Here is a 20,412-nt window from a genome sequence, read left to right as displayed (position 1 = left end):
GACTGACTGTCTTTACCCCAACGTAAATTATTGCTTCCATTCTGGGCTCTCTATTCTGTTCCATTGATCTATGTGTCTGTTTTATGCCAGTACCATACTGTTTTGATTACTATAGCCTTGTAGTACAATTTGATGTCAGATATCATGATACCTCACACTTTGTTCTTATTTCTCAAGATTGCTGAGGCTATCCGGGGTCTTTTATGGTCCCTTATAAATTTTAGGATTATATGTTCTATTTCTGTGAAAAACGTCCTTGGAAGTTTGATAGGAATTGCGTTGAATCTGTATATTGCCTTAGGCAGTATGAACATTTTAACGATATTAATTCTTCCTATCCATGAGAATGGTATGTGTTTCCATCTATTTATACGTTCTTTAATTTCTCTCTTCAGTGTCTTATAATTTTCTGAGTACAGGTGTTTTACTTCTTTGGTTAAATTTACTCCTAGGTATTTTATAGTCTTTGAAGCAATTGTAAATGGGACTGTTTCCTTAATTTCTCCTTCTGATATTTTATTATTGATATATACAAATGCAACTGATTTCTGAATATCAATTTTGTATCCTGCTACTTTACTAAATTCATTTATCAGTTCTAATAGTTTTTTGGTGGAGTCTTTGGGGTTCTCTATATATAGTGTCATGACATCTGCATATAATGACAATGTTACTTCCTCCTTACCAATTTGGTTGCCTTTTATTTCTTTTTCTTGTCTGCTTGCTGTGGCTAGAACTTCCAGCACTATGTTGAATAGAAGTGGAGAAAGTGGTAACCTTGCCTTGTTCCTGATCTTAAGGGGAATGGTTTTAGCTTTTCCCCATTGAGTATGATGTTAGCTGTGGGTTTGTCATATATGGCCTTTATTATGTTGAGATATGGCCCCTCTATTCCCACTTTCTTAAGGGTTTTTATCATAAATGGCTGATGGATTTTGTCAAGTCCTTTTTCTGCATCTATTGATATGATCATATGATTTTTATTTTTTATTTTATTAATGTGGTGTATCATATTAATTGATTTGCGGATGTTGAACCACCCTTGCATACCAGGAATGAATCCCACTTGATCATGGTGTATGATGTTTTTAATGTATTGCTGAATTCTGTTTGCTAATATTTTGTTGAGGATTTTTGCATCTATATTCATTAGGGATATCGGCCTATAGTTTTCTTTTTTTGTAATGTCTTTATTTGATTTTGGGATCAGGGTGATAGTGGCCTCATAAAAAGTGTTTGGGAGCCTTCCCTCCTTCTGGGTTTTTTGGGATAGTTTGAGGAGAATAGGTGATAATCCTTTTTTGAATGTTTTGTAAAATTCTGCTGTAAAACCATCTGGGCCAGAGCTTTTGTTTGTTGAGAGCTTGTTGATTACTGATTAAATTTTCCTGGTAGTAATCAGTCTATTCAGGTTTTTCATTTCTTCTTGAATTAACCTTAGAAGGTTGTATGCTTCTAGAAAATTGTCCATTTCTTCCAGATTTTCTAATTTGTTGGCATATAGTTGCTCATAATAATTTCTTAAATTTTTTTGTATTTCTGTGGTGCCTGTTATCACTTCTCTTTCATTTCTGATTTTATTAATTTGGGTCCTCTCACTTTTTTTTTATGAGTCTGGCTAAAGGTTTGTTGATTTTGTTTATCTCCTCAAAAAACCAGCTCTTGGATTCATTGATTTCTTTTTCTTTTTTTTTTTTTTTTTTGGTGTCTATTTCATTTATTTCTGCTCTGATCTTTATTATCTCCTTCCTTGTACTCCCTTTGGGCTTATTTTGCTGTTATTTTTCCAGATCCCTTAAGTGTGAAGATAAATTGTTGATTTGTGATTTTTTCTTGTTTCTTTAGGCAGGCCTGCATTGCTATAAATTTCCCTCTTAGGACTGTTTTTGCTGCATCTCATAGATTTTGGGTCGTTGTGTTTTCATTTTCATTTGTCTCGAGATATCTTTTGATTTCTTCCTTGATCTCTTTGTTGACCCATTCATTATTTAGTAACATGTTATTCAGCCTCCATGTATTTGTGTGTCTTCCAATTTTTTTCCTGTAGTTGATTTCTAATTTCATAGCACCGTGGTCAGAGAAGACACTTGGTATGATTTCAATTTTCTTAAATTTATTGAGACTTGTTTTGTGGCCTAACATGTGGTCTATCTTGGAAAATGTTCCATGTGTGCTTGAGAAGAACATGTATTCTGCAGCTTTGGGGTGAAATGCTCTGAAAATATCAATTAAATCCAACTGGTCCAATGTGTCATTTAAGGCCGCTGTTTTCAAATTAAATAAACTCTTACAAAAATTAAAGTTAAAATAAAAGATCTTCATAGAGTATGTAATTCTACGTGGCTACTTTAATATGTTCTAATTCAAGTCTCCGTTTAAAAACAAAACTCAAACTTGTTTTTTTGACTCTGGTTATTTGAGAGCACGTTTGTAGTTAAATTATTCCCTTCTGCCTCATGGAAATATATATCTATGAAACAATATTTTGTTAAATTTTTTTGGAGGACAAAAAGGAATTTAATGCATTTCTTATAAGGAAAAGAATGGCCAGTTATTCTGCTGCAAAGAGGAATAAAGTATTTTAAAATTTAAAGGGTTGTCCAGTGTTGGTGGTTTTCTTCTCCCTAAATGTTTCTGGCTTTAAGAAAAAATCCAATGTTATACAATAACATGACAGACATTCTCTTTTCAGCCTTGGTATGACAGCATATTTGCTTCAAATCCTCTTCTTTCAAAGAGATAAAACCTTACCGATAAATTTGAAAGTCCCCGTGTACTCATCCTCACCCCCGTTGCTTTCCCCCTCGCCACTTCCCATCCTGCGTCAGGAACCATTATCCCTCGTATCTCATTCTATATTTTATAACATTGTTATACTTTTGCTGCTTATGTAGGTCTATGAAGAATGTTGGCTTACGTCTGTTTTTAGTCTATATTTAAATGGTATTTTACTGGATGAGTCTACAACTTGTTTTTCTGCTCAGTACTATTTTTCAAGTTTGTTCATTTGTCGTGTTGCTCTAATTCAGCTTAACTGCTCTGTAGCGTTCCTGTCTGACTCTGCCATAAACTGTTACCATGAACGTTGGTAGGCTTGTCTTGCACATGTTAGTCTTTTCTAGGGTATAAATCTACCTGTAAGTGGAATTTCCTAATTATAGGGATGCAGAGATCTTACACTTTCACCAAACAGTGCCAAGTAGCTCCATGTCGAGATGCCACAGTAGTTGAACCATTTTATACCCCCCTCAGTGGTGAAGGGTACTCCCGTTTCCCCATAGTCTCATCTTTAAAAATTTTGCCAATATAATGGCCGTCCTATAGTGTCTCCTTTTACATTTCCCTGATAGTTAATAAAGTTATATTGTTTTCATACACTTAAGGTCCAGTTGGAGTTCTTTTGTGAAATGCCTGTTCATACCTTTCACCAATTTTTTCTAGTTCTTCCTTCCTTTACTGAATAATGAGAAGTAGTCAGAAGGGAACTGCCACATCTACCCACCTAACAGTCTGCATGCACACACCTGAGCTAAACGAAGGGTGCTCTTACCGTGTTTCCTCGAAAATAAGACCAGGTCTTATATTAATGTTTGCTCCAAAAGACGCAGTAGGGCGTATTTTCAGGGGATGTCTTATTTTTTCATGTACAACAATCTACATTTATTCAAATAAAGTCATGTCATCTTCTGGAACCTCGTCATAACGTACTAAATGCGTCCGTCTGACAGGATCTTAACTGGGGCTTATTTTCGGGGTAGGTCTTATTTTCGGGGAAACATAGTAGGTACAGCGTTGCCTCCTTGCCTGCTGAAGGACGTGCCTCAGCAGTTCTCTCCTCTGTCCTGCATTGTCACTGTGACTGTCCCATCTAAAATCAACATCCGAAGCACCTGCTCTTCACGCTGCTTCCTTTGCCAGCTGCCTCATCACCTTTTCGTCCTCCTTTGTGGCACAAGTTTGGAAAGCGTTGTACGCGTACGTACTTGCTTTCTCCACTTCTTCTCTTCCCAGTCCTATTTCTACTTCCAGTCAGGCATTTGTCCCTACTGCTCCCCCAAAATTATTCTTGTCAAGTTCCTGGTGCCCAGACTTAGCTTAATCCGGCATAAACATCTTGGTCCTCACCTCATGTGCGTTGCGTCGTTTGACACTGTTGGCCGTTCCTCCCTTCTCAGTGCACTTTGTTTCCTTGGCTTCTGGGACATCACACTCGGGTAGTTTCCTCCTGCTCAGCTCACTGACTGCTCCTTCCTTCTCAGTCTCCTTTGGCAGATTTCTACTTCTTTTCCTAGCACGTTATCATGCCTCAAAACTCAGGGCGCGGTCCTTTTCAGTCTCTTAGCTTTAAATACCACCTATTGCCATCACCTCCCAGGTGCATATCACCAATTCGGACCTTTCCTCCAAGCCCCACAATTGTCTATCCAGCTGCCCACGCACCATCTCCACTTTAGAAGTTTAGCCTGTCCACACCTGCCCTTCCAATTCTCCTCCACTTCCTCTGGTCTGCTCTACCTGTGGTCTTCCCCGCTCTCACTTGATGACCCCACCTGTATCTCTACTTGCTCAGAAAAAGAAACCTTGGAGTCACCTTTGACACCTCCCTTTCTTTCACACCTCACATTCTGTCTACTTGCAAAATATATCCAGATTCCGACATCTTATTTCCCTCACCGCTGCCTCCTTGATGCAATCTGCCATCATTTCCTTCCCAGATTATTATCATAGGCTCATAATTGGTCTCCCTTTGCTCTGCCCTTTCCTTGCTGCAGTGTCAGAGCTCAACACAGTGGCCAGTTCTTTCAGCTGTTAAGTCAGCTCTGTGCCATTGTTTCCTCTTGCTGTCCCCGCGTATACTCCACTGTCCCTGCAGTTGGTGTCTTTGCTGACCCTTGCATTCACCGGGCATGCTCCTAACTCAGGCCATGGCATCGGCCGTTGTCTCTGCCTTCCTCCAGATGATTACATCTCAACCACCTTTGAGTCTTTGCTAGAATGTGATGTGATCGGGGCAGGCCTCACTGAGACGACTGCAGCTGTGGCTCTGCCGCGCGTTTCCCTCTCCTCGGTGCTGCCATTCCTTTATCCTCGTCCCTCATCAGTCAGGAAGAGTCTGTGCTTTGGCCTGTCCCTTTGTTCGTGAAGTCTTCTCAGTAAAGAGGTTTTTTTTAATTTTAGTGGAGCCACATTTATCAATCTCCTTTTCTCATAGTTTGTGTTTATTCGGCCTTGCTTAAGGCATCTTGCAGTATCCCAAGGTCATTAGCTAATTTGCGTACAGTCTTTTGGCTACAGCATGGGCTGGATAAAATTAGGCCCGAACAGGGGTTGAGAATAAGGCCTTGATTGGAGGTCCCTTCCAGTCCCTGCAAATGAGTGCTGGCGACAGACCTCATTTTGGCAAGCAGCCAAAAGTATCTTCCTATAAAAATGCTAAGCTTGTTTAGAGGCTGAGATGTGGGTGTTGGGCCTCCCTCCCAAGCCCTGAGAGCTACTGATGACTGAAGTTATCTCTGGTGTGAGTCATTGCAAGGCTTAACAGACAGTGTCATTTCTCAGGATGCACAGTGATGGCAGCACATATTGGTTTGTGTATTGTCCACCCACCAGATGAAGCAGGCATTCTTTTCTATTTTTATTTTCTAAAAAATATTTTCATGTAAATTAGAATCTAAGCTAGACAGTTCTTTTTAGCAGGCAAGATTTAGCTAAGTCCTGTTTTCTCAGAATACATTCCATACTTCAATTGCCTCTTAGAGATTTCAGAGGCTTTTATGTACCTGGTAATTTGGAGGAATTGCTTTTATTTTGTAGTTTCTTGGGGACTTCTAATATCTCTCTTGTAAGATGTTTGCAGATGTCAATAGCTACTAGCTCTGAAGGGTGAGAGTAACGAAACCATTCTGTTTTCACTTGGTGATCTCTTGTTTTCTGCTTGTGCTGTTAGTTCTTTCCTAGCTTCCCAAGAGACGTGTAATCAGACCGATGCGGCAGTGTTTTTTATTGGGGTGTTTGTTGGTATACTAGTTGTTTTCTTTCATTCTTTTGAGGATATTTTGGTTTGGCCCAGCCCTGTTAAGCGTCTTAAGGAAAGGGTTCTTGTTCAGCCAGCCATTTTCACACATTTTGATGGATCTCATCCCATGATCTGCATTTGAGTGCTTGTGGGAGCTGCATTTCTTACCTTTCATTTATTGTTTTGGAATTTCAGTCAAGCGACAGTCCCTTATACTGCTGGTGTTTCAGGATAAGTGGGGTGAGGTTCTGATGTTCAGATTCTGTGACAAGTCATAAGGTTATGTAAGGTAAATGTCGATATTTTGTTCAATTCATTTTTTTAAAATGTTCACTTAGACTTGTGTAATCACACAACTACTCTCTGTAAATAGACTGTCCTCTGTTGTTTGGTGAATATGAACACATTGGCACTTCTTTATTCCTGAGGCTCGATGCCGATAACCATTGATGTTGTGTTTATTAAAATCTTGTTCATTACTGGCACCTAAGCATCTTCTGTCCAGCAGATAGTCTTACCGTATCATTGAATGTCATCATAAACTCTGTTCTATGACTTATACGAGGTGTGATCAGAAAATAACGGTAAATGTGTAAATTTAAAAAAACTTATTGCAGTAAAAGACACATTGCCATTAATCACCCTCAAAATGCTTCCCCTTCCTTCAAACACACTTATCCCATTGTTTTTGCCACTTTCTGAAGCAGTTCTGGAAGTCCTCTTTCGTGAGTGTCTTTAGTTATGCTGTTGTGGCTGCCTCGATGTCCTGAATCATTTTGACTTTGGGGAACAGACAGAAGTCGCACGGTGCCAGATCCGGTGAATAAGGTGGATGAGGACACACCGTCATGTTTTTATTTGACAGAAATTGCCATATACCAGAAGTGATATGTGATTCAGCGGATGATGATGGAGAATGAAACCGTTTTCCCATTTCATGTTAATGCATTGTTTGTGACCCATGATTCACGGCACACTTTAAAACACACCTTCTCTCAACTGTAGCTCACACCTGACTGACTTCACTGAACAAGTTGATACTTGTCACACAGTGTTGTTAATGTTTGATGCGCTGCTTCGCATATTGAAGATCCCTGCCTTTCTCTTAGATGGTCCTCGGCAGCAGCATTCAACGGATTTTTTTATTATACTTAGCACCTCAGTAGTGATCCACTATTCTCATTTGGCTGCCTGGAAGTTTGTAATATACCCATAGTCCTGTACCCTCTAGCCAGGCAACTCTACACTGCCCCATGGTAGTTGTTATTTCCTATAAGAAAACTTCCGTGTTGTATTAGTAAAGATTTCCATGTTTAGGGCCATACCTTACTTATTAGACAGTGATCACGACACCTGTGGACCTTGATTGAGCTGGGTCATCCCATTGGTTCCTGTTCAGAGTATGTGGGTCGCCACACACCATCTGTGAGGACTACCTAGAGACTCACCTTCGTTTCTGAAGGTGCCTTAATTTCCTAGAAGGGCACTGGAATGACGCTACTGCCTTTTATTGTTTTAAACCAGAGGAAGTAAGAGACAGGTGGATGATAACAGTGAACCTCAAACAATTATCTACATTCTGATAAGAGATTTACACGTTATCTTGGTGACATCAGTGAATTGAAGTGTTTAAACGATATGTCCTGGACACCAAGGCTCAGTTAGGGTCCAGGAAGAGACATTTAGTATTTCAGTTCCCTTGACCTCAACATTTTCATTAGGATTAGTTTTAAATATGGAGCATTAAAATGAGAAAGGTTCCTTATTTGAGAGTGGTTGGCTATTTAAGAAAACAATTGATTTACATACTTCTTTGAATACAGAGTGGATTGTACAGAGATACCTTGTTCTGTCCGCTGTGTAACAGATGGCAGAGCCAAGGTGGGCTCACCACAGCCCTGCATCTCCGTTTGCACGTCGTCCTTGCTGCTCTTCTTTCATTGAATTTTTTTCAACTATTATCTGGGTCCTGGAGATTCATTCCCAAGTCTGTACACTTAGTCCTGTTCTTCTAGCATACCAGGTCTTTGTGTACCATTCTGCATATTTCTGTTGTCATTAGTTCATCCGAGTATTTATTGAATATGTTCTAGAGGGAGGTACTGTACTTGGGGTCACAGAGAACAACAGAAATGGGTAGGATCTCTGTTCTCATGGGACTTGGGAGCTGGTGGGAGAGACGCAGTACGTGATTCTACGAACCGATCTAGCCATCATGGGCTCTAACCCTTGTGCACGGGCCCTAAGCCTCCACACTCGCAGTTACAGGCCAACTTCCCTTCACTTCGGATGCCTGTCACCATGACCTAGAATATTGCAATCCTCTTATATTCCCTCTGTCATCCATTTCCATGTCAGTTCCTGTTAATTCATGTCTTAACCGTGGTTCTTATATCTCTTTAAGTTCCTATCCATTCACGGTTCCGTCACCTTCATCTACACCCTCTTCCATGTTCTCAGTCACACTGCTCAGAGCAGCAACCTGTTCTGGGCCCATGAGGTGATGAAGGTATTGTGTGTGTTTATATTTGCCTGTGTATGTTGAAATGCTATTTATTCCTGCCTCTTTCTTTGTTGTTCTTTTTTTTTTTTTTCAACTCTGATTTTCTTCCTAGTGTTTTCCTATTCTGCAAGCTCACGTGAAGTCTCACCTTGTCAATGAAACCTTTCCTGATCACTTCTTTCTTTCCACTTTCCTGAACTCTTACAGCACTTAGTGCCTAGTGTGTATCACACAATTTAGCACGTATTCAAAATTGTTTTCTGTTGCTATTTCATATCTGTAGGCTTTCTTCTATTCTGTTAAGTTACAAGAATTTTGAATCTGTGATTATAACATATATTTACAGAGTGCTTTGTGTGTGGCTAATAGTTGGTAGGTGCTTACTGAAGGCTTACCTAATAGTAGAATTAGGTTTATAGTATATCTATAAATATTTGAAGGGCCCTGTTCCTCCTGAGTTTCTTCTGTACCACAGTATTGATGAGCATTGATGTTTCCAGTTTGGATAATTACATTCCATTGCTTATTTTTGAACCTGTCACGTGAACAAGATAATCTTATTCCCTGTAAAGCATTTCATCCAAATATTAATAATTTACCATATATCTGGCATGTATTTAATTTTTGTGCTACCGGGAGGTACGGAGACTATTTCAATGCATTCTATTATCTTGTGCTGTTATTGGCTGTGTTCATGGGTAGTTTTTGTTTTTCCCCCCCATTCCTGATGTTCTGTTTTATTTTGTTTTTAGGATAAGAACAAGAAACTACGCCCCCTGTATGACATTCCCTACATGTTTGAAGCCCGGGAATTTCTTCGAAAGAAGCTTATTGGGAAAAAGGTAAGTGGTGACAGAAACATATTCGCAAGTGGGTGGGGATTATTTTAAGCTGGGCCCTTGCGATGGAATCTCAGACCAGTAGATGACACTCCTCCACCACGTCAAATGGAATGACCTTGCTGTGTAGGGCTGCGTGTCTGTGTATCAGGAAGTGGTGTCCCGTGGGAGAGCTTTAAAATTGGGGCCCTGACCACAGTGCGATTGCCAGCGCCCTCCCGACAGGCTCTCTCCAGGGTCCAGGCTCCGTTCCAGTTTTAATAACTGCAGATTGCCCTGAGCTCCACCACTTGGCTCTCTTGTTCGCCCAGGCCACCTCCACTAAATGTCGGTGCAGTGGGATTTGCTGGTGCGGGAAGACGAACGCTGTTTCTGCCTCCCCGACTTCTGAGGGATAGGTTGGTTGTGGAGGATAAGAGGGACTCCCCTGGTATAGAGCATGCGTTTGAGGTGAGGGAGAGGTGGTGTCCTGGCTGTTCCGGGGATCCTGCTGGGAGCTCACTGACTTTCAGGCCAGCACAGCGGCTCACGGACCCTCGGTCCCTTTCCTTGTGCTCGTAGATCAGAATATTCTATGAGCAGCTACAGAACCTGCTGTGCTGGGGAGCTGCTGTGAGTTTCCCTGGCCTCCCCACCACAAGTATCCCGGGCAGGTCTTTGTGTCCTAGATAATCAAAGGAAATAAATGGATATTTCCTTTGGTGATTGAGGGAAATCTATTCAGGCAGGGACTTTGGTCATCGTATCCTTACCTTGATTCAGTGGGCCAGTGTTTTGGGCCATTTTTTATTGTCGCTTCAGAAAGATAAGGCCATATTTGCTCTATACGTGGCCTCAACACCTCGAAGGCATATTCAGCATTCTTCACCTAAATACAGATTTTAAAACTATTGGCGATGTGGCCGGTTTGCTAAGGCTCTGGCTTTTGAACTAGTGCCAAGCAGTGTATAATAAATATAAATATAACCAATTTTATTATGTACCATAGTCACTGGAATGATAAATTATAGCCAGCGATTTTGAAGTTGGGCATAAGTTGAAATTGCTAATTTTGAGATAGAGAAAGCAAACTGGATTTCCTGAAACGAGTATTAAATCTCCTCAGGTTCCTTCAAAGAACAGGCTCATTTGTCATCGTAAAAACCCTGACAGAATGCTGTATTCATTCATGAAGTGGAGTGCGAATGATGGCTTTACGCCTCTTTTCAATGTCTGGGGCTCCTGTTATCTGATCTAATGTCCAACATCTCTGTTTCACCAACTTGATACCCTACCACTTATTTACTGGCTCATGAACAATTGCATAGAGACAAATAAGGAATTCCTTCACGCGTGTGGATTTGTATTGGAATCCATCCAAAATCACATTGAAAAGAGTGGCAGCGCATATTTGATTCACGAGCAGCCAGTTGTGTGGCATGTTACAGCATCGACCTGGTTTATTTGAAGATTGCCCTTCCCTCGTTCTCTTTCATCTCAGGGAGCGTAGATCACAGTTTATTGCAGCAGCTGCTGGGCGGCCGTACGGGGTGAGCCCAGGGTTCGGCTCTCAAACCCCAGGCCGTTGGAAAGTCCTCTGTCTCCGGTAACAGGACTGACCTCAAGTGTCAGATATGGTGGCAGTTCTTAAGCAGTTAGGTTCCTTCTTGGTGGGAGAAGCCTCGTTTACTGATTCCTCTGCCTCCGAGCTGATTGGATTGTATTTGTGTGGAGCCCAAGTTTTGTCCCCCATGGTGACATTGTATAAATGATGAATACTGTATCCCTGCGTAGGGACCAGGCTGCAACTCAGCTCTGCTGGGCTGGAACATTCCTGATACAAACTGCTTTTCCTGACTCACCACCTGAAACCACTTGGCTGTCTTCTGGGCCCATCCGTTGGCGACAGCAAACACTCATGTGCTCTGGAGGCTGGGGGCAGGCAGGGCGGTTGCCACCTCCGGGGAGGCTAGCACGTCCCCTCGCATCCCTGCCCATTCCCTTCAGACCTGTGCAGCTGCTGGGCACGGCACATGGCGCTTACGAGGCACCGAGAGGGAGCCTGTGTGCACGACAGCTGATGAGGGCGGCCTGACACAGCTTGAGCTGAAGAATGGAGGTAGAATCGTCTTCTCCGTCCAGAGTCTATAATATGACAATTTTGAGTAGTTTCTGGAATGCAGAGAGGAAAGTTTGAAGGTAAACGGCTAAGGCACTGTGTTAGATTCAATGGCCTGCATTTCAGTCATGGAAATGCATTTTGATTCACTCCCAAGATCTAATTCTGGCTAAACGCCTTAATTGGAGTAACTACGCACTTCCCTGAGCCTTGGTTTTCTCACTTGTGAAATTTGCCTTTCCTCTCTCATGGGGTTGTTATGAGAATCTGGGATGATGCTAGTCCTTCTAGATGCCAGTGAGATATGTTTTGTTTTGTTGTATAATGCTGCTTTCGCTTTCATATAGAATCCAGCATACCGTTACTTTTTTACTTAGGATATTTTTACTGGCCCTGGGGTCTAGAGATGTGAATCAGTGTGCAACTGACTTGGCATCAACCCATTTTACAGATGAGTGGGACTTGGTTAGATGTGGCCTCACTCAGGGTTCTAGCCGCCACAAAATGAGTATCTGCTTGTGCTAGAGTGAGTGTGTGTTTTCTCTGGTTTGAAGGAGAGGTAGGATACGAGTGTGTCCTGGAAGTGTTTCAGAAGCTGTTGGAACTGCTATACTGCCTGGTGGAACGCCCTCCCACCCCCTGTTTACCATCTGCCATCTGTGCTTTCACTGAAACCTTGACTAAGGAATATGCATGGTGAAGAACTGTTTTGCTAATTTCTTCTGGGTTCTTCATGGCCCTAGTACAGTGTAGAAATGGAATCCATGGTAATTTTAACATCTCTTAGTTTTCCAGAATGATATCCTAGGTGTATATAAGATGGTGAGATTGATGCCTTCCTGAAAACAGAACAAAACAAAACAGGGCTGCAGTTCTTTTCTTACTGCAGGAGCAGTTTCTTTCTGTGTGGACATAATTTTTTCTTAATGCTTAAAGAAGTCATCCCATGGAAAGCCAGTTTGGGTACTTGTCATTTTTCTTACTCTGTGGAGTGAGGTAATAATAACTGGGATCTTCAGTGGGAATTTTCCCCAACTATCTCAGAACCTCGAAGGTAGAATTTCAGTATTTCTAAACTGTGTAATAGAGCATTTACAAATGACATCATTGTAGTTATCACCATGGGAACCACTGTGGTCAAAGTCAGGCCTGGTTTAGACAATTGGAGGGTCCAACATGGTGGAAGCCATGGAATTGCCTGACGCCACAGAGCTCTGAAGCTTCTGCTCTGGCTCTCCTCTCTCCAGCAACCTCTGCCCAAAATACATGTCTACGCCTTAATTTTTCTTTTTTAACCACTGTTTTTATTGCATAAGCAAAATTTGGGAATGAGGCTTATTTGTAAACAGCTGACCTTGTATGGTTTTCATGCCATTGAAATTTGTCCTGTGAACGAGGCTGACTCTTTAGGCACTTAAAATTGGGCATTTTTCTTGATAAATGCGGACATTTGGGAAATTATGGGACTATAAATAATTTAGGAAGTTAATTCAAATTCCTCTTGCTGTAGATTGTTGTTCTCTTTTCGAAACCTATCTTTCTTAAGATCTATACTGACGGGGGCATGGAGCTTTTTGGGATGGATGAGAATGATCTCCACGTGTGCCAGACTTATAAATCCAGCATGTTCAGAAGTGAACTCCTGATACTCTGTCAGAAAATCTGGTCTCCTTAGTGTTCTGGGAGGCACGCCACTACCCTTTGCTTAGGAGACATATTTGACACGCCCTCTTCCTTTGCCCCTCACATTCCCATCTCTCTCACCGCCTCCTGCTGGGTGTATGCAGGAATGTTTCCTCTTCTTTGCATCATATTGCTGCTGCCTTGTCTTACATCTCCTCTCACCCGGCCTCCTGTATAGCCTTTTTACTCCATTCTGCACTTGCTACTAAAGCTAAAGGGGGCTTCGCAAATGACAATGACATCATGCTCCTCCTTCACCTAGACTGTTGGCTTCCTGTTGCTTCCTGTGGCCAGCAAGGCCCATGATAACCTGGTTCCAGCCTGCTTCTCAGATGGAACCCCTCACGCCTTTTCTCACCCACCTCCTGGCCACCTGTCTGGCTTTCCTCGGTTTCTGCAATGCACTGTGCTCCCTTTCACTTCAGGGCTTTTACACGTGCAGTTTCTTTCGTTTCGGGTGCCCTCTTTGTCCTCATTTTCCCTCCCCTATTTATCTTTCACTTATCCTTTGGATTCAAGGTCAATGGGACCTTCTGGGAGAGGTTCTCCCTGAACAACCCTCCTTCCAATAATTTAATCTGTACATCAATTTTCACATCGTAATGCATTTGAAAGATTGTGTTAATATCTCTCTCATTAGATTTATTATATTAGGCCGATTAGAGCCCACATCTGTTTTGCTCATCACTCCAGGGCCCAGTACACACAGTTTATGGTGCACAGTAGGTGCTCAGTACATTTCTAACATAATTTAGGGGGAAAGGGAGACATTGGGCCGATGGCTATGGACCAGATAAGAATACATAAAGGGAGGGAGAAGTAGGACCCACCTGATTTGCCTGTGGTTGGCCATATGTGCGAGGACTGCACTGAGAATGCCTCTTCATTTCAGGACTCCCATGTGAATCCGAAATGGCTGATGTTACATGTAAATGACATTCTCTCTATTTTGGGGTGATGCGCTTTATGGATCAGATTGGTAACCCAACTACTGTTAAGTCTCATTTCCTTGGGATAAAATATCCTGAATGTCTATAAGTCAGCTCTCAAAGATGAGGCTCACTTGTAATTTGGTAAATACCACTGGATGATTTTCATGCTTTTCCAGTTTGTACTGTGAACCAGACAGCCTTCTTAAGGCCCTTTAGATCAGGCTCATTCCGGGGCCAGCTTCACGCGGTTAGGGCTGTCATTTACTGAGTTTCTCCATGGGAATCACTGAATGTTTTCACCTTTATTTTTACCTCCACCCTGCAAGATGTACGTGTCATTCCCATTTTTACAGGTAAAGAAACTGAAGCTCATAGAAATTAAATATTTTCCCCAAATGTCTGTGCTTTTCATTGCGGTGCTACATTAGAGACCTTCTCGCCAGGCCTGCCTCCCTGTCGTGATGTGTGCAGAATCATGTATAGATAGCCAGCCGAGGGTTCTGTCTGGAATAATGTCGGTTCTGTGTGGAACACATAACTTCCCGCAGCAGGTTCTGGCGGTCCCGCTGCACCATCCTCGTCTGCAGGTAGCCGCAGGTAGTAATAGCCCCGTAGATCAGCCCCTGAATGCTTCCAGCCCTCTAGACGTTATCTCATTAGTCTTTGAGATGTCCCTGTGAAGTGACATTTCATCAAATTGTTCTTCAGAGAAAGCAGTGTCAGATTACATGTTCTAGTTACACAAACACCGTGAGGTCATAGGTACCCTGGCTAAGGCCATGCGGAAGCTTGATTTCCCCTTCTTTTCAATCTCTTGGCGTAGATGAGACTTCTGGGAGAAAAAGGACAAGTTGATTTTTTGTCTTGGCCCAGAGCCAGGGAGAGGGTGCGGCACAAATCTCAGTGCTTGTTCCCCTGTGGGAGCACAGATCTCTGAAGGTACCAGCAGCGACGTCCCTACCAGCGGCAGTTTTTCCTTCGGCCCCTGAGAACCCCTCAAGGGCATGGTGCTTCCTTGAGCACTTCTTCACTCTTCTTCTGGCTACTTAATAGGGCTGCCCTTTTCCTTAAAAACACTTGTAAATTCTGTCTTTTGCAACATGTTTCTTAATCAGCGGCATTAAGTATGAAGCTGGCAGTCTGGGGATTCTTGTTCTTAATTACCTCTGATGGATTTTCTTTTGGGTTTTATAAACATTTCCTTTGTCATCTCCACATTTTTCACTTCATATTAATTTGATTCACTCACGCTATGGAAAAGTCCCTTCCACTAATGATCAAAACAGGCCCTAAGGTTGTGAATGCATCGTGATTTAAATTGACAGGTTTATACGAGGTTGCCTGTCCCTGCCTTCTCGGTGCCAGCTGTTACCGTCAAGGTGGCTGTAAATTTTTTGAATAAATGACTGAAGATGTTCACCAAATCAGACGAGTGATGAAGGGTTTGTAATTTCTGACCATGCCTTTTTCTAGTACAATTTCTCCCACTTAGACATCCTGGGAGAATGTCAGGATGCTTGGAGACCAAGGATCATGTTAGATATGCCCTTTACCCTTTGGGTTGGGGAACAGTCCCTGACTCATTAGCTCTTGTCTGGTGGAGGTAATGAACAGAAATGACTGTAGAGTTGCAAGTTTCCAGCAACTCTGTTGTTCTCAGCAGGATAGCTTTCTACCTGCTGCCACCTACATGCTCTTTTTGATAATGAGTTCTTGTTTTTTTAATCCGCGGATTGTGAAAAGTACCTCTGCGGCTTTGGAGAGTACCAGGATGTTGAGCTGAGCACATAGCTCTTGGGTGAAGTATGGTATTTTTATGATGTATGTTGTAATATCCTCTTCAGAAAGCATCTCCAAGTTAAATGGAAGGAACTAGAACATTCAACTAAATTCCTGGAAATTTCTTCTGTCTGCTCACCTGTGGGAAATGATTTATTAGCTACCAGAATCCTTGAGATTCTCATGTCTGGGTAATGCTCTTATGTTACTTTGCTTATTAATGGCTTTCTTCCCTGGACTCCCATGTTGCTCATAGTTTACTGGTGGAAGTTCTTAACATTGATTACATGATTTGTGGTCACCTTGTCTTAAGCCACCCACTCGTGGTCTTTTCAGCTAGGTTTCTGAAATGTCGTCCTTGGGGCTGGAACTTTCCATGCTTACTCTTTGCAAACTGGGATTTTATTTTAGGGGGAGATTTGTGCTGAATCAGCTCAGCTGTGTTTGGGGATAGGGAGAGGACAGGCTTTTTTTCCACTTTAAAAATAACCCGTATGTACCCAAAATCCTATAAAATGTGCTGCATTGCAACTCTTTCTACTTCCTATACCTCTTGGTTTGCAGAGAATAGATTCTTTTCAGCATGTGCTCAATGACTGTATGGAATATCTTAGATGATAGAAGGGTGTGCATGAGACTGTGTATAGAGGTGCTCAGTTGTTCTCCCCAGTAGTTTCATCTTCTTATAAGGGTCTAGATAACTTTTCTAATAAGAAAATACACATATTCAGAAGTAGTGAGTTCAGTTTTTTAAGCACCAGCTTTTTAGGGATTCTTTCTGGGTGACCTCTGTTTTTGTTATGCTTAGAAACTTAGGCCAGTACTTCTGGCTGCTTGAGTATTTCTTTCCCAAGGGTGTAAATAATATGTGTGTATAAGAAGGGTATATGCATAAGTGCCGGTTGGTTCTAAGGTGGAAGGTCCATCAGCTCTTTACAGCTGGATGACAGAAGTGGTGTTTTAGGGCCACATCTTCGTAACTGCTGTCATACAGTCGTAAGCTTAAAAACTCTGAGGTCCTTAATCTAATGTGTTTAAAATCTCAGTGAGGTTTTTTGTTTTTCTCTGAATCAGGTTATTTTATTAATACCTGGAGCTGCCTTCTTGCTTTCACTTGCTAGTTATCTTTTCTCTGGCAAATGTATAGGTTTTCCTGAAGTGCTGCAATTCTGTCCCACACGGACTGCTGGCTTAGACAGTCTTCCTGCTGTTTTCATGATGATGGGGGGGGGGGGGGCTGCATAGTGTCCCCTCAGATTTCCTGTCCTGTTGGTATCTCAAAATGTGACCTTACTTGGAAATAAGTAAGGTCTTTACAGATGTAATTCGTTAAAATGAGATCATACTAGATTAGGATGGGCTCAAACCCAAAGACTGGTGCCCTCATGAGAAGACAACGGGACCCAGAGACAAACAGAGGAAGGGTTCTTCCCTGGAGCCTTCAGAGGGAGCACGGCCTTGCCAACACCTTGATTTCAAACTCGAATCTTCAAAACATCAGAGTAAATTTCTGTTGTTTGAAATTAATCAGTTTGTGGTACTTTGTTACAGCCGCCCCAGGAAAGGGTACAGTAGGAAAGTAGGTTGGTTGCTTCATCTATCTGGCTATTTGACTCTTGGCTCGAGTTCCCATTTCTGACTTTGTACCTTAAAGGATGGGTGCTGATGTCCTCTAAAGAAGGTTGGCATAGTCAGAGGGCCTCCTTCACTTCTACTTGGATAATTAGCAGCATTTTGAAATACGGCACACCCTGGGAGAAATCGTTCCTTGGGCAGTGGTTGTTGATGAACCAGGCTCATCCCATTCAAGGGTGGTGAAGACCACGTTAGGAATACTTAGCACCAGCGTGCGTTCTGGGCACTCAGGCTAATGTTTGCCTGCTTAGACCGCCCGCAGTGTGGAGCTGTGCGTGAATGTTCTTCTGGAACTATCGGAATTCCAGGTTTTGTCTTCAGTCTGGCTTTTTTAGACAAGATACTTTTTTTTCCCTGCAAGTTTGCCTTCTCACCTCTTCTGGTTTCAATAAGTGTTTGGGCTGGGCTGGGCTGAGCTGATGAGCAGGCCGTCCTCCTCTGTACACAGCGGTTGAGGACTCAGTCCCCAGTGCTTTGATCACGCCCAATCGCCTGATACGTTAGGAGGCCCGAGGTGGTACCCTAGTGAAATCAATTCGATATTATTATTTAACAAAAGTTTTTAGAGCAACTACTCTGTGCCATACCTTGTTCGAGGCTTTGGAGATGGGCATTGCAAACCCCTATTCTCATATGGTTGTCAGGTACCTGTTTGGAGGTGAAATATGAAGAAAATCTCTCTCATAAGTTGCTTACAGGCTAACTGAGGTAAGATTACATCAAAATGTATGAAGTTGAATAAGAACAGATTTGAATAACTGGGGAAATAGCAGTTATCTCTGAGCAGTACTGGATTCTTATTAATGTGCATTGTACCCATCAGTGTCATCTCTCAGAGTTAAGGAGAGGTCTCACCTGCTGTGTGACCTTGTGCACTTACTGGCTTCATCTACTGTACTGACTCGTACATACGAATAGTTCCACTCCTAATTGCTTTCTCTGCCTACAGATCTGTTTCTGGCTGCGGACGACTGGACGCCCACAGTCTCCTGTAGGTAGCTCACCTCTGTTCTGTCCCACATGCAGGTTGTGGCTTCCACATGATTGCCTTCTTTGCAGGCAAACTGCCATGGCTGCCTTGGGTGTTGATCGCATACAGTGTCATCACTCACCCCTTGTTCTGAGCTGTAGGATCAGCCACCTCCCATCCCAGGTTCGCCTGATTCTGTCCGTTAGCTTTTCCGAATCTTCCTTTTCACAGTGTTTCCAGTGACTTTTAGTCTGCGGCTCCTTATCTCACCTTTCAGTTATTGCGACTCCGCCTTTCTCTAGTAGCTGCCCTGCCCTTCCGTCTGTGCCATCGTTCACACTGCTGTCAGAACTGCTTTTTGTATGCGCTGTCATGGTCACCTCACAGGCTGTGCTGATACCCCGATGCCTGCAGAACCAGGCTAACTCCTTCACTGCACGGAAAGGGAAAGGAAAGGCCATTGTAGACAAAATACCAATGTCATTTAAGGAAATGCTTCCCTTTCCACTCTAACTTCCTACTCCGCCCTCCATATTATGTGTCATGAAGAACTTTGCACCATTCCACTACCTGCCAAGCCCTTTCACAGCGTCTTGCCCTCCCACTTTTTTCTGTAGGAGTCTTAACAGCTATCCTGTCTTCCGTCTCCCCATGTAAAGTCTGGGGCCCTCTGACCTCGTCGACTGTTGCACCCATTTCTGTAGTAGCAAGCTTCCCAGGGCTGGCCTCCCTCCCGTACCCTGAAAGGGCAAAGAGCCTGTCTTACCTTTTCTTCCGCTCGCTGTTTCTGATGTCAGGTCAGGATCCCCAGTGAGTCTTTACAGAAGAGCTGGGATTGTCCTGTACTTAGAAGGTCTTACGTAATGCTTCGGGCTATGCGGACAGAGAGAAGGGATGTGGTGAGCTCATCCTGGAGCTCTAAGCTTCGGAGATGTTTTCCTCGTCACCTGGCGTCTTACATCTCCTCGTGCTCATGGAGACTTCGAGCCCCACCTCAACGAGACTTGAGCCATTGCACTATCTGACTGGAACACAAAACAAGGCCTTCAGAATAGCTACAATAAATGGTTTTCTTTAAATTTCTGTATATGAGTTACGCTGATTAACCTCTTGCTCCTCCTGACCGGCGGTGGCGTGCGGCCTGCCTCGTGTCGCCGGCCCCTCGTCAGGCTGTCTGATGTCTTCAGTGAGGCAGCCTGAACCGTTGCTCTGTAGCCCTAGAGGCCTGGTTTGGGGATGTTTCTGTCTTTTTTTCATAATCGAGAATGTGCAGCATTTGTAATTTGTTCTCCTTAAAAATGATTTGACAGGGGGATTTACTCAACTAGTCGGCAATAAGGTAAAATTTGTGGACTTGAATCCTTCATGATTATTTTAAAGCTCTAAGTGACAGACGCTTGATGGATCCTGACTGCTCCCCTCTGTTCCCAGCCCCCTGACTTGGGGTTCATAATGTCCCCATTCTTCAGTAATAGTCCAAATGAATTGGGAGGAAATCAGTCAGTGACTTGTTCCGTTTTGCCCTGTCTGCATTGTATGGGGTACTGGTAGCCTGACAGCCCAGCGCCTCAGAGCCTGTCCGGCTAGACTGATGCATAGCACAGCCCTGACAAAGGACAGGCGCTGAAGCATTGGACTTTCCGCCACCCGCAAACCCCCGACTTGCCTTTGTTTAAAACTGAAAGAAAGAAAGAAAAGGGAAGGTAACGTAAGGAATGGGAAAAAGGAAAGCAGAAAATCACAGAAGTGACCTGGGCACCGATTAGAAATTATTACGTGACCACTTTTTGGTGAAATGGTACCACATGCAGTTGGAGAGGTGGGGAGGCTTGTTTACTTTTCTAGTCGAATCTTAAGAGCGGAGAGATAGAATCCCAAGTGTATGGGCTGTGTGTTCATGAAGCCTCTGTTTATTTGTAAAATGGTCGTTGTACTTTGGCAGCCGCGGTTCCTTCAG

General features: G+C 42.9%; 1 protein-coding gene across 1 annotated transcript in view; it reads left to right on the top strand.

Moving 5' to 3' along the window:
- The window catches only part of SND1 (staphylococcal nuclease and tudor domain containing 1), a 413,624-nt gene that overhangs the window by 147,919 nt on the left and 245,293 nt on the right, over positions 1–20,412 (top strand). Inside the window, exon 11 of the mRNA XM_074315643.2 lies at positions 9,272–9,361. Coding sequence (XP_074171744.1) covers positions 9,272–9,361 — 90 coding nt within the window. The remainder of the gene's footprint in view (positions 1–9,271; positions 9,362–20,412) is intronic.

Source organism: Rhinolophus sinicus, chromosome 8 (assembly GCF_057876585.1).
Source record: "Rhinolophus sinicus isolate RSI-liver-muscle chromosome 8, RSI-T2T, whole genome shotgun sequence".
NCBI lineage: Eukaryota > Metazoa > Chordata > Mammalia > Chiroptera > Rhinolophidae > Rhinolophus > Rhinolophus sinicus.
Note: the sequence above shows the minus strand (reverse complement) of the source record. Positions and strands in the feature narration are given on the sequence as shown.